General features: G+C 48.7%; 2 protein-coding genes across 4 annotated transcripts in view; one reads left to right on the top strand and one right to left on the bottom strand.

Moving 5' to 3' along the window:
- The window catches only part of LOC149338280 (uncharacterized), a 273,452-nt gene extending 266,530 nt beyond the window's left edge, over nt 1–6,922 (top strand). Inside the window, exons 44-45 of the mRNA XM_089550727.1 lie at nt 4,814–5,050; nt 6,563–6,922. Of these exons, the coding sequence (XP_089406853.1) occupies nt 4,814–5,050; nt 6,563–6,709 (384 nt within the window). The 3' untranslated portion in view covers nt 6,710–6,922. The remainder of the gene's footprint in view (nt 1–4,813; nt 5,051–6,562) is intronic.
- Nucleotides 4,482–14,776, bottom strand: part of LOC149338279 (cuticlin-4-like) — a 121,176-nt gene continuing 110,881 nt past the window's right edge. For all 3 annotated transcript variants that reach the window (XM_089547591.1, XM_089547589.1, XM_089547592.1), the window contains one exon: nt 4,482–7,566. Coding sequence is in view for 2 of the 3 variants with exons in the window: in XM_089547589.1 (XP_089403715.1) it covers nt 7,495–7,566 (72 nt within the window). In the remaining variant the exon portion in view is untranslated. The remainder of the gene's footprint in view (nt 7,567–14,776) is intronic.

The following is a 14,776-nucleotide window of genomic DNA, read 5'->3' as shown; positions in this document are numbered from 1 at the left end:
GCGTCGCCCGCGTGCAGCACGCTCTGTGGGCCACGCAGGGCACCACAGAGGACATTGAAACTAGCCTGCAAACCGCGGCGACGAAAGTAGACCGCTACGCCCGCCGCTGCGGTCTTCAGTATTCTCCTAAAAAATCGAAATTTGTGTACCTCCACCCCGCCCCCCCCCCCCCCCCCCCCGGAAAAAAGTGCACAACAAAAATCTCTCTTTTTAGAGTGGTCCCATACGCAAAACTGATGAGACATGGGTACTCGGACTCTACATCCGCAAACACAGACGGCCAGACACTACATTAGCCAAACTCCGTAAGGTGGGGGACCAGGTGGGCGGCATGGACAGCCGGGGTTCCAACAAACGCGGGGGGTTACGAAGTAAGGATGCCTTGTGGCTGGCAAACGCCTTCGTAACCATACTAATTCTTCATTCGACTCCTTATTTCCACCTACGGAAAAAATAGGAACATGCCCTCGAAGTCATCCTTTGCAAAATTATTAAACGTGCCCTTGACCTCCGCATCACTACTTAAAACAGCCGGCTAATGGCCCTTAGGGTGGTGAATACTTTCCGGGAGCTCCGGGAGACGCACCTTACAAACCGGTACACGTTATTGTCGCAAACGGAATCGGGTCGCCGCCTTCTTGCCCGACTCCATATCCAACACACCACTTCCACGGAAGACAGGTTTCATATTCCAGAACTGTGGAGACGTGCCCTCCATGTGTGACCTCTTGCAGCCAACATGTCACACGAAGACCATAATGGTCGGCGCCTGGCATGAACGGAAGCCCTAGCAGGACATTAAGGCAACAAAACCGGTGTATACTATCTGCACGCCACCGGCCCTCACCACGGGGGATTGTACGCGGTGGCGGTAGCTCACAACAGGAACACAGTTAACGACCTCACCTTCAGAGCCCGCAGTGCAACACAAGCAGAAGAGGTCGCTATCGCTCCCGCGGCATCAAATTCCGATACAAAATGCATAATCACCGACTAGCGACGGGCCTTTTGGTATGTCGAACAAGGCTGCACTTCCTTCATTACCAATCGAATCTACCAAAATTGCATTCGGCATACGAACCACGCACACCATTATCTTATATGGGCCCCTGCTCATCAGGGGTTGGCAGGAAACGAGGAAGCAGACGCAGCCGCCCGCGCGCTCTCTCAGCTGTTTTCTCCTCCCCACCCGATCAAAAACCCGATTTTAGTCCGGTCTATAACTTGAAAGATGTTACAACCTACTATCAAGATAGTCACCTCCTTTGCCCTCACCCCTCGCCTCAAGTAGCCGGATGAGAGGCTCCTTCTCCGCCTTCTCACTAACACATTGCTGTGCCCGGCAACACTAAACATTTTGACCCCTCCTTTAACAGTAGCTGCCCGCTATTGTAAACCGGTGTCTTCTGACACCTATCACATGATGTCGGCCTGCCCTTCCAACCCGGCTATTCCCATCATCTCCAACCCAACCCGGGAGGACAGGGAGGCGATCCTGCTCGGCTGCCACGACTTCCAGGCCCAACAAGCCTTATTCAGTCGCGCCCGGGCGGTGGCCAGGCGGTGTGTGCGTCACTGGAGTCCCAAACTAGTTCTTGTAAGAATCGGTTCCTTACGGACTGATCCAATCGTACCTCCAGTTCCTTCCTAATAATATTTTACCACGAGAAAGTTAGGTGGGTGGATGAGATTAAGAAGTCTGCGGAGATACGGTGGCCTCAACTCCCAAAGCACTACGTTAATTGGAGAAACATGGGAGAGGCGTTTGTCAGACTGATGACGATGACGTTGCTGAGCTTGAGAGCAACATTCCACTTGTTGTGACGGCTCATCCGTTTGGGACCCTGGTCGCAACTGCCACTGAAGATAGCCAGGTTTCGTTGACGTAAGACGCAAGAACAGGTGGCAAGCGGCAGCGGGGCGCTGCTGGCATGTCTACACCATGGCAACGGACTCAGTGCGGCTGCGCATTTCCAGGGCGTCGTAAGAGCTGGGATTGTGGCACCTCCACCAAGTGAAGAGTGGATTTATTGATGGGACACGGAGAGCAACGCAGAAAGTAGGCAGGTTGCCGGAGGTCATGGAAGCCAGCAGGAGGCAGCAGCTTTAGATCGAGACGCTCGCTCTAGCCACCAGCGATGACGACGCAGAGTGGTAGTGCTGAGTCGTCCTCATCTTCTTACAGTGGTAATGTAAAGACGTATGAACCGGTGCATCTCTGCTTTGAAAAGCAGCATATTCCAGCAGCATGAGAGCGCAAAATGGCAACACGGACGAGTAAGAAGTACTTCCTGCCCAGCTGCAAGTACTTCTTAGTGGAATGTCAGCGGCGAAACTAACGAAGCATTCTGATAATTGCATTGAAGCCTAGCATTGGAGACAGCGTTGCATTTTTTTGAGCGAGAAGAAATTCACAAATATCGGCCTTTTCTTCTATTTGTGATGGCGGCCTATACGGTGCGCTGTTTCCATAGACTGCACTACTAAACCTAAAATTTCTTAAACAATTTTAAGCAATTCTGACGACGATATGAGAATTGAGAACGACGAAATGGGGGAGGAGAACATAGTAATGGGGCCAGCGGCGTAGTCGCCGTCAGGAAGAGTAGGAAAAGGCGACATATGGGAGGTTGACAGCTCACTCAGGGGGCAGGCGAAAGAACTCCATTGAGTGAAGTCGAGTAGACATCGAGTGGTCGTCAGAGTATAGGGGCAGTCCAGTCGAAGAAGGCCGCTAGAGCAGTTGATAAGGGCAGAGAGGCTGTTAAAAATCACAATCTAGGGCACTGTTTATGACAGTGAAAAGCACCGGGTTGTGATTACCATGAATGGTGACTCGAGCAGCCCTCATTCCTGTAACCGTAGCAGTACTGCCATTGGAAACGCGAACTGTGGATGAAGCGGCAGGGGTTATCGCTTCCTTGAGGCGGCGGTGAAAAGATGAGTTGAGGACCTGCACTTGGGAATCAGTGTCAACGAGGAGAGAGACAGTAACATCATCCAGAAGGGTGTTCAAAAGTTTACAGAGGGAGGAATGGTCAGCGGAGGTTTTGCAGTTGGCGACGTCAATGAAGCGTCACCTACGAGAGCTGCATCGGCAAGATTCTCGAGAAGCGGCCGGCAGAAGACGAGGAAGAGGGGCACGAGTACGGCGGACTTGGGCGGAAAGTGAGCGTCAGGACCCATGAGCGGCGAGCTTCCGTACATCAGGCTTCCCGAAGAAGTCTCGGAGCTTCTGTTTGCATACTTCCCAGAATGTAAGATCATGGATTTCGAAACATCAAGTTTGGTTGCGGATAGGCAGAACATCATTTCAAGGCAGATAACTGAGCAAGTTCGTAAACATTCATTGTGAACAACACAAGCTCTACAAAAACAGAGACAAAGGGGGAGCACAGTGCTTAATCGCAACTGAACGGTTTATTAACAAGCTTCAGTATATATACACACGCACACACCCAACCCAGAGCAGTCACGGGTCGACCTAACAGTTTCCCGCGCATTGATTGACACACGTGGGTCCTCTGGGTTGGTGCGTGCGTGCGCGCGCGCGCGCGCGCGCGTGTGTGTGTGTGTGTGTGTGTGTGTGCGCGTGCGTGCGTGCGCGTGCGCGTGCGTGCGTGCGTGTGCGTGTCCGTGCGTTCGTGCGTGTGTATGTGCGTGCGTGCGTGCGTGCGTGTGTGCGTGCGTGTGTGTGTGCGTGTGTGCGTGCGCGTGTGTGTGCGCGTGTGTGTGTGTGCGCGTGTGTGTGTGCGCGCGTGTGTGTGTGCGCGCGCGTGTGTACGCGCGCGTGTGTGCGTGCGCGTGTGTGTGTGTGCGCGTGTGTGTGTTTGTGTGAATGCTTGGGTGGGCATCGAGACGGGGTAAAGTTGACGGCGACTGCGTAGATCACGCTTGTGGGCTCGCGGGTGGTGGCCACGATACCCAGTACCTCCCCGAAATATTACAGGGAGGCCTCTGCATCCCCTCTGCAGCGCTGAGAGGAACTGAACACCCTGAGGCTTGAAGAAAGCTCATGCACACCCATTCTCAGTGTCGTCGTCTCCAAGAGCAATGAGAGCCATTTCATTCTCGTCTGGTGGAATATACAGAGTGTGCACTTTAGCGTGGCGCCCGCGCGCAAGCTTCGCTAGTTCTCTACGCGTGGGCGCTAGGACGCACTTGCATGGCGAGCGGGCGCGCTCGCCTCTCGCGATTCCTCGCGCTAGGGCACAGACACATACTCTCGTGCGCGCATAAACAAGACCACTTCCGCGCGGGAGCGCGCGCACGCACACGCACATAGGGCCTCCTCGCGCCGCGCTCACACAAGAAATATTTACACTCCGTGCGCGTGTCTTGTCCTGTCACGAAAACAAAAACAAGCACACACGCGCGCGCCGCACAACAGCTGGTTTGGGGGCACCCAGCTGTATCGTGGCTTATGAGCTCCAAAAACATTTTTGGGCAGCTGTAATAGCAGCAGCAGTCAAGTCAATAACTGAGAATTGCTTGAAGTTTATTTACTTTCTTTACAAGAAAGAAGGTGGCTGAGGCGAAAAGATGCAGGAGCAGCAGCATGACGAGACCCTAGTTCCAAATGCTGGCAGTCATCTGGTTCTTGTCTAGGATTTTCAAACTGCCATTTTGTATGCATGTATCGATTTACAATTTTTAGCGTTGAAAACTGCCTGACTTGCAAAGCTAAACTTCTGGCTATCAACTTCGAACAGCCTGCCAGCATTATAGACCACTCTTTCCAGAAACGAGAAACTCTAGGCCGTCAAAACGAGCTGCCAACTGACGGGAACGAACACGCTGTTCATATTCGCAGTTGAGCTACAAGATCGACCGCGTCCAGCTGACGTTCCTGCAGATGCTCAGCTCAGGAGCCACCCAGAACATCACCTACCACTGCCGCAACTCGGTGGCCTTCTGGGACGCCGCCAAGCAGTCGCACCGCCGCGCCCTTCGACTCATGGCTCACAACGACCTCGAACTGCGCGCACCGGAACCGCAGAGAGACACCAACCCGGCGTTCACTTTCAAAGCCATTTTCGACGGCTGCAAGGTGGGTCTCACTGTTGCACTCTCTACGCCATTCAGCGTCACATCTTTTATGTTCCCTTCTTTTGTTTATTAATTTACGATACAATTAACTCTACTAGTGCCACTGCAGCCAAGAGCCATTCAGTTGAGCTTTATGTGAAAAGGGATGAACAGCCGCGAACAGATACGTGGTCGTTGCATTCCCCACTTTCAAAAGAGGAATTATGAAATCCAGAGAGCTTAGCGGGCAGTAGGCGAATGCGTGGAGACCATGGAGCTTGGATAAATGTACAGCCAATCTTACCAGAAATTGGAAGCCTCTAACGCTAGAGTTGCCTCGTGTATTCCTTTGATCTCCTTGCTACTCAAGGGAATCCTTCGCAATCTCTTCGCTCCGTAGGAATACGCAAAGCTGGGAATTTTTTCCCGAAACTGCACCACGCGCGTCAAGCCAGTGGCTACTGGAACGAAGCTTACTGAGAGATTGAACCTTGATAAACTCATCTGGCACACTGGAGAGAGGAGGTGTATGCCTTAACAAGTCGCTGTGCTAAGGGTTTGAAGTTAATGGTGACGTACTGAATTTCAAGAGAAGGCAAGCAGAGCAAGAGTTGGAAGAAAGGTGGGCGGACGTGACTGAGAAAGTTTTGCGGGGATAGCGTGGCCGCTACTGGCACTTAAGAGGGTTAACTGAACAGATATAGGAAACGTCTTTGCCGTGCAGTGGGCCTAGTCACTCTGATAATGATGGCTCTCAGAACCAATGATTCTACTTTACATATCTCAACTCTCGTTGGAGTCATCGAACACCGATTCTTTGTTGGGCTTCACGTATGCATTGTGTAAAGAGCAGAGGGGTCAACTAGAAAAAAAGGTTCTTTTTTTTTCTTCATCATCCTGGCTAAAGCTCGAACAGAGACATGTAGTTAATCAATCCGCCAAGGGTACCCCACCCACCTGGATCGCCATGGCCGCCGACGCTGATCACACCCACCAGAAGAGAGAAGGGATTCAAAGTAACGAGTGGACTGTAGAGTTGCAAGTCAGAAGATGATATGCTTCACATTTGCATACTGAGCGAGGCATTTGGAATACTAGGGTTAAGATCAGTATCGGTACAGGAGTAGTTGCGCTGTTGCGATGAAGTTTTTCAGCTGGATGGCCTGGAGGTCATGTACTTGCGCTGCGGTAAGGAAAATATGGAGAGGAGGAAGTGATAGTAGAAACCCGCGCTATCGTTTCTAGCGCGAAAAATAGATGTGACAGCCAAAAAGAACACACGGGAAAGAGCTGAAGCTAATTGCACCAGAAAGAGAGACAACATAATGCCAATCAACGTGAGTTTCCTTTCGTTTCTGTTTTTATGGTGCCAGTAACGCAGCCCTTTACGAAGCCCAGCTTTCGTCCTTAGCTGTCTGGAGCTGTGGTGGTGTTTTTTGAGCGTTTTTGTGAGGTAATATGCCTCGCCCACCATTAGCGGGCTATCGCCATGGGATCAGGAGACCAAGTCTGTGATTTCTGTCGTCCCGCGCAGGACCGCTCGGACAAGTGGAGCAGCAGCCTTCTCCAGTACAAGTCCGACAAGCCGCAGCGTCTCCCTATCGTGGACGTGGCACCGAGGGACATCGGCTTAAAGGACCAGGAGTTCGGCCTGGAAATAGGGCCAGCCTGTTTCTACTAGGTACAGAAATAATTTCGTCATGCAGCCGCCACATCCGCACGGGGACTGAACAGAGGCACGCCGTTCATGTGTTTTTCGAGGACGCTGAGAGCGGCAAGAATAGTGTGTGTGTCTGCAGCTGAGGCACACCTGCTGTCATTCGACGCTGTCAACAGAGCTGTGTAGAAATTTTAATTTTTCACGAAAAGCGAAATAAATTCACCACACATTTCACACACGACAACCTCTTCTGTTCATATGTTCGCAAACCTACACTGTGCTGCGCAAAAGCTACAAGTAGACCGAGTTTTTCTGCCTGAATGTGGAACATAAAGACATTGTGCATTTCATGTGTAATGGGAATGGAAGATAACCGATGGTCCGCTGATAGATTCCAAGAGAAGACAAGCGTTGCAGGGGGCGGCCTAGAGTCAGGTGGGCCGACGAGATTAAGAAGTTGGCGGGGATAGGGTAAATTGGAGGTTGGTGAGCGAAGGCAGCGGATTATGTTTTAACACGGCGCAGAACGACAGGACGAAGTTGTGGGGCTGCTCCAGGGAATGTGTCCTTGATCCGTTCTTCCCACTTGTTCACGTCGTGAATACAAACAATCACACGCACATCCCTTCATGCATGCCACACTTGTGGTTCAAGTTCCATCTCAGCACAACCCTGGTGTTTCTCCAAAAAGCGCAGGCCGGAGCACGAACAGCTTCTTCGCAAGACTTTGGGCGCTACTGAAGCGCCACTATGGAGGCACCGAACACCAGATGATTGGCAGTTCTTCGGACACAGCTCTCTCTGTCCTAACGCCGGCGCTTGGTCCCGGCAGTGCGGATGCCCTCAGATCTAAACACTTGTTTTGGTTGGGAAGAAACCTGCAAAAGTAAGCAGTAGAGTTTGTCAGTCTCCATGAACCGGATCCATTGCAACCAGAAAAATGAAAACGCGACAATAAAGGTGAAAAAATAATACACACATGAAAAGACGAATGCTGACAACCAACTTATTTCATGTTTCATAAACCAAACCACATATACAAGCAGAATCAACACCTTCACTGTCTACCAGCGGAATAACAATGAATAGAGGGCCAAAAGAAAAGAAAGTGGGCAGAGCATGTGCTTACACACGACAGATCAGGGTAGCCACAACCTGTGGGACACCCAGACAAAGTACACCATAAGTGAAAGCAAAGGAAAGATGTGCACCAGAGACATTACATACTTCAGAGCAAACAAAAAGCCCGAGCTGTACGACGTCAAGCACATAAAAAAAGTTTCGTATCAGCAACTTTGGGTGAAGAGTAAACTCAAAGCTGATCGCATGCCAGGTACAATGGTGTAACCAGCGAACATAAGCCAGACTCAAAGAAGAAAGTCATAAATCTGGCCTAACGGAATGGTCAAGTCAAAGGAAAAGGCGTGGGACGAAGGCGGAGACGCACCAGGCGTGATATGTGGAAGCTAAATAACTAGAGGGGACACTTAAACTCCGCCCCAGGCATGTGAAGCCATAGTTTTAATCTGTTAATGCCCATATATGCAGAACTGAATATTATCGATCTTAAATTCATAGGTTCCTAGGACTTCTCATACAATTTCAGGCTCAGTGCTGCAACGTTTAAGTGATGTGCCACTGCACTGCGATGGATGGCGCTGCCACCGGTGAGGGTTACGCGACCAAGGTTGCTCGTGACCGATCATTAATTTAACTACCACCTGCTACGGTGCGCAGAGTGCTCAAAGTCCGGAGGGCAGGCTGTAATGACGCCACAAGCACTTAGGTGCCCCACTAGCCGACCAAGTTGCTTCTCTGGGGATTTTTTGCTCAAGGTCAACGGCAGCGATGACGTCGACGCCGCATGTCTTGCGACACGAGCTCCTTAAGGCTGTAGCGTTAAAATGCTTAAAGCTGTTATTATTCATAAACGCTTGACATATATTGCAATGTAAAGCACGGAAAAAAGTACCTCTTCACCTCTCCGCCAATAGAAAAACAGCCAAAAGGATGAAAGTCTAACAAAGGTGCAGCTGTTGGACAGCTCGTAGCTAATAATACGTAGGGACGCCAACTGGAAAGAACACGGGACGCAGGCAGAGCACAACAAGACGGTTCCCTTGCGGTCTCCGTCTCGTGTCTCTTGAGGTTAATTGTCTCTCGTAAGGACGAAAAAAGCAAAAATAGAAACGCGAGCCGTACCGAATGTAAACATATTATTGAAACATGGATGTTAACGAGCGGAACCGCTAAAGGGAATGCCTTACTTATTTACCAAGCATTTTGGAGAAACCTTTGCAACCGAATTAGTGCCTTTAATTTCCCTCAACCTCCTTCTAAAAAACCTAACACTCGCGAAGAAATTCAGGAACAACAGGGTAAAAACGAAGACGTTTCGGGACCCCTACGGATCCCTTATTCGCAATGAAAACGAAAAACGGATCGGCCGTGTTTATACTAGTGAAGGTCGCTGTAATGAGCATGCGTAAGCTGCAGGCAAAGGCCCACGTGTCCGATTAAGTGCGTGCGGAGTTGATTGGATATGGAATGACTCTATGAGTAGGCGGGATGATAATGATTTCTCGGTGGATATGATACTGGCTGCGTCCCAGGCGATAATGTGACCGGTGCTTTTTTGGTGATCCGCCAAGGCGTTTTCCTCGGTGCGCCCCTTGGCAACGTCATTCTTATGCTCCCGGAGCAGTCTCCTGTAATCCCCAGTTTCGCCGATGTAGGCTGCGTCGCAATCCTGGCAAGGAATCTTGTATACAGCACCGGGGTATCTATTGCGTTCTAGCTTGTCTTTCACTCGCACAAGTTGCTGTCTGAGCTTGTTAGTAGGCACATGACAGATTTGAATATCGTAATCACTGAAGATTCTTTTCTTGCCAGTGTTTCGCTCACACCAACCGCGTAGGCAATGGCGGCTCGCTTCCGCTCTTTCTTCGGTGCCGTGGGTGGATTTGAACATCGGCGTTGCTGCGAGTTTAGGATTTGCCTTGGGTAGCCATTTCTAGTGAGTTCTTCTTTTATCCTTTTTTCTTCTTTTATTCACCGTTGTGGGGATGAGCATAGCCGTTGCGCGCGTGTGAAGAGCGCTGATGCCATGGAGCGCTTGTGTCCAACCGGACGCGCAGAGGCAAAGTTCAGGTATCTGTGGCTTTCCGGTAGACCGACGTCACGAGGCCGTTCGTTGTGCGCTGTACCAAAACGTCGAGCAAGGCAATGCGACCAGAAATCTCCTCTTGCATAGTAAACTGGATGGTTGGCTGGATGGAGTTCAGATGATGTAGTAGTGCAGGCGCGTCTTCCCGTTTCAACACGCAAAAACAGTCGTCTATATAGCGCAAAAATATTTTTGGGCGACAAGGGAAAGAAGCGAGAGCGAGTGCCTGGATGGTTTCCAAGGCAAAGTTGGCGCAAGTAATCGAAATTGAAGCGCCCATGGCGGTTCCAAGCACCTGCCTGTAGAACCGCTCGTTAAAAACGAACTAATGGCTCTGCAGGCAAAATTCCAAAAGGTGGCATAGGTCCACAGCTTCAAAAGGAGGTCAACATAAATTTGGAGGTCACCACTAAGGGACCGTCGTCATATCTGCTTTCAAGTGTTACAGTGAAGTTGCGATCGACAAGAGTGTCGTCGTCGCTATCCTATAGGTCATTGTCCGACTTGTTGCCTTGTGCGATTCTTTGCAAAACTGCTTCGGCTGTCTCATGAGAAACGTGAGGCCAGCCAACTAGAAAAAAAATGACATGATTTCATCCCGAGCCATTAAATACCAGCAGTATTCGTTCACTGTTATCACCAAAGCCATCTCAAAAGCATGAGCGAAATAACCAGGTTTAGTGCTAGCGTGCAACGCACTGGACACGCGAAATAAAATAAAAAGCAGAGAAAAGTGAAGCGTGTGGGGTGAAAATTCTGATATCTGCTTGTTTCCTATTGTATCTTTGTTCATATATCTATTTTGCTAACGAAATGTATAAAGAATTCCTTCTCTCACTCTCAAGTGCAACATTGCGCTGTAATATTTCGAAAACACGTGCCCCTGAAAAATGCTTGATTCCACACCACCGAACTAATTACCTTCTCCATCCATTAAGCTATACAGTGCCAGTGTTACGAAATAAGATCAGCCCATCTAGTTTTAATAGCGCTCGAATAACGCGCAAAATTTTGTGTTCAATGTTTCTGGAGTGACCCGTGTTTGCGGTTTCTGGCGTAAAATGGGAAGGTGTTCAATAAAAAAATACACATTGTAGTTTAAGCTCTCATATGTGCAATTATCGCTTTCTTCGCAGTTTTATGCGCATGTTAACCCTGCCTTTTGTATAACATCTCAATATCTTTTTTTTATTCATTTACTTCATCTCTTATTTTTGTAAATCTGTGATAAAATGTGACCGTCATAAAATGCAATTGATATCTTGTATATAATTTTTTGTACTGCTGTCACTGCTGCCTGCCGCCGGCTTCCGGGCCTCGTCAAGCTGTTACTACAGACCGTCAACATTGTGAAATGTTGAATATAAAGGTGAATTGAATTGAATTGAATAAGGCTAATTGATGCCCTGATAATTGGCAAAAATGGCAGAGACAATACTTAATTCGCAGCAGGTGGCGTAGAACGCCGCGCCACTTGCCATTATCGAAGTGTTTTGGCGGGAAAGTGAAGAATTTAATTTCAAAAACGATTCCCGGATGGCACCACCACTGGTCCAATGCATTGGATAGCTGGGCTTCATGAAGGTAAATGCTTTGGTGTAGGAGTACCGGCTTAATAACTAATGCCCAATATATTGAGCAGATTTTCATAGACGGGTGCCAAAAGGATAGAGCGACTATCACTTAATCGTAGCTCTCGTCGAGACGCTATCGACACTATACTTCTAAAACTTTCCCAACACATGTCGGTGACCTTACATACTTACGGGATGGATTCACGATTTGGAAAGCAGCAAACGTCCGTCCAGTTTTTATATCCGGTGCAAGCACCTCTCCAGAAAATTGTCGCGCCATAGCAATAACGTCGATTTGTTGCAGCCTGCTTGATCATATTCTTTCATCATCATCATCATCAGCCTGACTACACCCACTGCAGAGCAAAGGCCTCTCCCATGTCTCTACAATTAACCCCGTCCTTGGCCAGTGGCGGCCACCGTATCCCTGCAAATTTCTTAATTTCATTCGCCCACCTCTCTTCCGCCCCCTGCTACGCCTGCCTTCTCTTGGAACCCACTCCGTTACCCTTAAGGACCAGCAGTTACCTTGCCTTCGCATGACATGCCCTGCCCAAGCCCATTTCTTCCTCTTGATTTCGACTAGGATGTCATTAACCCGTATTTGTTCCCTCACCCACTCCGCCCGCTTCCAATCTCTTTACATTACACCTATCATTTTTCTTTCCATATCTCGCTGCGTTGTCCTTAACTTAAGCTGAACCCTCTTTGTTAGCCTCCATGTTCCTGCCCCATCGGTGAGTGCCGGGAAGATACAGCTGTTGTATGCATATTTATCTCTACATAATGACCGATCTAAAAGACAAAAATATGCTTATTGACATTCAGCACGGCTTCACACAAAAGAATTCTTCTCACACACAGTTATTCGAGCTCATCACAGATCTTCATAAATCGGTACACAAATTAATATGTACTGACACCATATTTATACAATTTTCAAAAGTCTTTGATCGCGTTCTTCATAAAAGGCTAATGAAGAAAACTAACACCCTCCAACTGCACCACGACATCACCCGTTGCATTGAAGAGTCGCATCCCGGCCGCGGCGGCCGAATTTCGATGGAGGCGAAATTCTAGATGCCAAAGTACTTTGCGATGTCAGTGCACGTTAAAGAACCCCGTGTGGTCGAAATTTCCGGAGTCCTTCACTACGACGCCCCTCACAGCCTGAGTCGCTTTAGGAAATTAAAACCCCAATAAACCAAACTAAACCAATACCGAATGCAAATGTGAAACACAAATAACAGAAATGGGAATAAATTTCACAAAATAAAAGTGCAAGCATATTCATAAATTCAAATAAGAATAGAAATTGCGAAGAAAAATAATAAGCAGAAAAAAATAAACAGCAAAGGATGAAATACACAAAAGGGCAAAAATTTATATTCGGGTACGGACAGCGAATAAAAAAGAGAAGAAAAATTATTTGCGTCAATGGCTCAACAGTATTAGGGTGCATTACAGGCAGGGCATGATGGTTTGGAAAATACAAAATAAATAATTACTCCTAGATATCAATTGATAGAAGAAAAAGCTCCCGTAATTTAGATCAATTAGTTTCGGTTGCAATGCGTGATGGTAGTGGATAAACGAAAAAGCTCCTGTAATTTAGATACGTTAGTTTCGGTTGCAATGGGTGAAGGTAAGTTGATCCAATCTCTGATAGTGCGGGAAATGAATGATCCCGGAAAATGATAAGTCCGACAGAAGAGGTGTCTAACTTAGCATGGATGGTCATGACGCAGAAGAATGGCAGTCGCGGGCTCAAAAAAAATACCGTTGCGAAAATGCGCTAATGTAAGCACGTCATCAGTTTGACTGGAGATTTTATCAACACAGACTTATCAGCACTAAAAACGAAGCCTAGAGCGTCTCAATCTCCACAAATATTAACCACAGTCTATAAATTGTAGCCTTCGTTTAAAGTGCTATAACGTAAGCATGCAGCAAATCCGGCAGCCTCTGCTCTCTGACCATTCCAGCTAATATGTTCGATATAATATGGCCGCTAATCTTTTTGGTGTTTGTTTGGTCATTCTTTAAAGCTTCGGGCACGCCGCTATATCGCTTTGTATGTGAGGAAAGACACAACCAGATTTATCTCGAGTGATCGCATCCAGGCGGAGACGATTCTCCGTTTATTACCACCGCTTCAAAACCACAACAACAGAAGGACGACCACCCTACACCTCCACCAGATGTCACGTGATCACGGCAGTCGGGAGAGCGGGAGAGAGAGAGAGAGAGAAAACTTTATTACAACAGGAATTCGGGGCACGCCCCAGGGTTCCCGCACGACCCCACTCCACTCAAGTGTTTATGTTCCTGAGGTCCATAACACTGGCAGCCCGGCCGGTGGCGATGGTCTGCACGGCCGGGTCCTCCGAGCGCAGCAGGGTCTCCAGTCCTCCCAGGTCTTGAGGTTCTCTAGGTCCCGCGGGGGAGGGTCCGCCGGGCAGAGGAAAAGGATGTGGAGGGAAGAAGCGTAGGGTTCTGGGCATAGGGCACATGCCGGAGTAGGGAAGGAGGGATGATAGTGGGCTAGGGTAAGGGGGAAGACAGCGAAAATGGTTCGATAAAGAGACTCTTTATTTCGGCTGACTTTCGCCTGCATTGGACTGAATCATTCGGCAGCGGCGTAGCAACAAGCGTGCTCGGCGGTCGTCGAACAGAATGCCGGCCGCTCTCGGCCGTGATCAATTTAAACTTTATAGGAAACTTTCGAAATAAGGCGTGCAAAGTTGCTGCAACACTCTGGAACAACGCAGAATCCGCTCCAACTGGATGCGATCAATCGAGATAATTCTGGTCGCGTCTTGCATCAAAAACAAAGCGATTGAGCGGCGTGCCGGCACCTTTGAAGAATGAACAAACAAACACTACCAATATTCACGGCAATATAATATGCTGTACTTTCTCCGTGTTGATTATTTAAATCATGAACCAATATAGCGGCGTGCCGGCAGCATTGAAGAATGGACAAGCAAACGCTGAAAATATTCGCAGCAATATAATGTGCTGTACATTCTCTGTGTTCATTATTTAAATCGTGAACAGCGAATGTGATGACGGGCACCACTGCTTAACGCACAAACACAACCTGTTATAGTGACCGCGATGCGAAACATAACCGGTTTCAATATACCGTCATCGGCGGTTATCATTCAGCAACTCATGAAGTGATTTCAGGCGTGCCGCAGGGTTCTGTGCTTGGGCCCCTGCTCTTTCTCATATTTATCAATGATCTCCCATCCGGCATATCTTCGTCCATTCGTCTTTTCGCTGACGACTGTGTGTTATATCGTCGCATTTCCTCTCACGACGACCAGACTATCCTACAAAATG

This window comes from Amblyomma mixtum, chromosome 6 (genome assembly GCF_055824585.1).
Source record: "Amblyomma mixtum isolate Tamu chromosome 6, ASM5582458v1, whole genome shotgun sequence".
NCBI classification, from domain to species: Eukaryota; Metazoa; Arthropoda; class Arachnida; order Ixodida; family Ixodidae; genus Amblyomma; species Amblyomma mixtum.
This window is presented reverse-complemented; position numbering and strand designations above follow the sequence as displayed.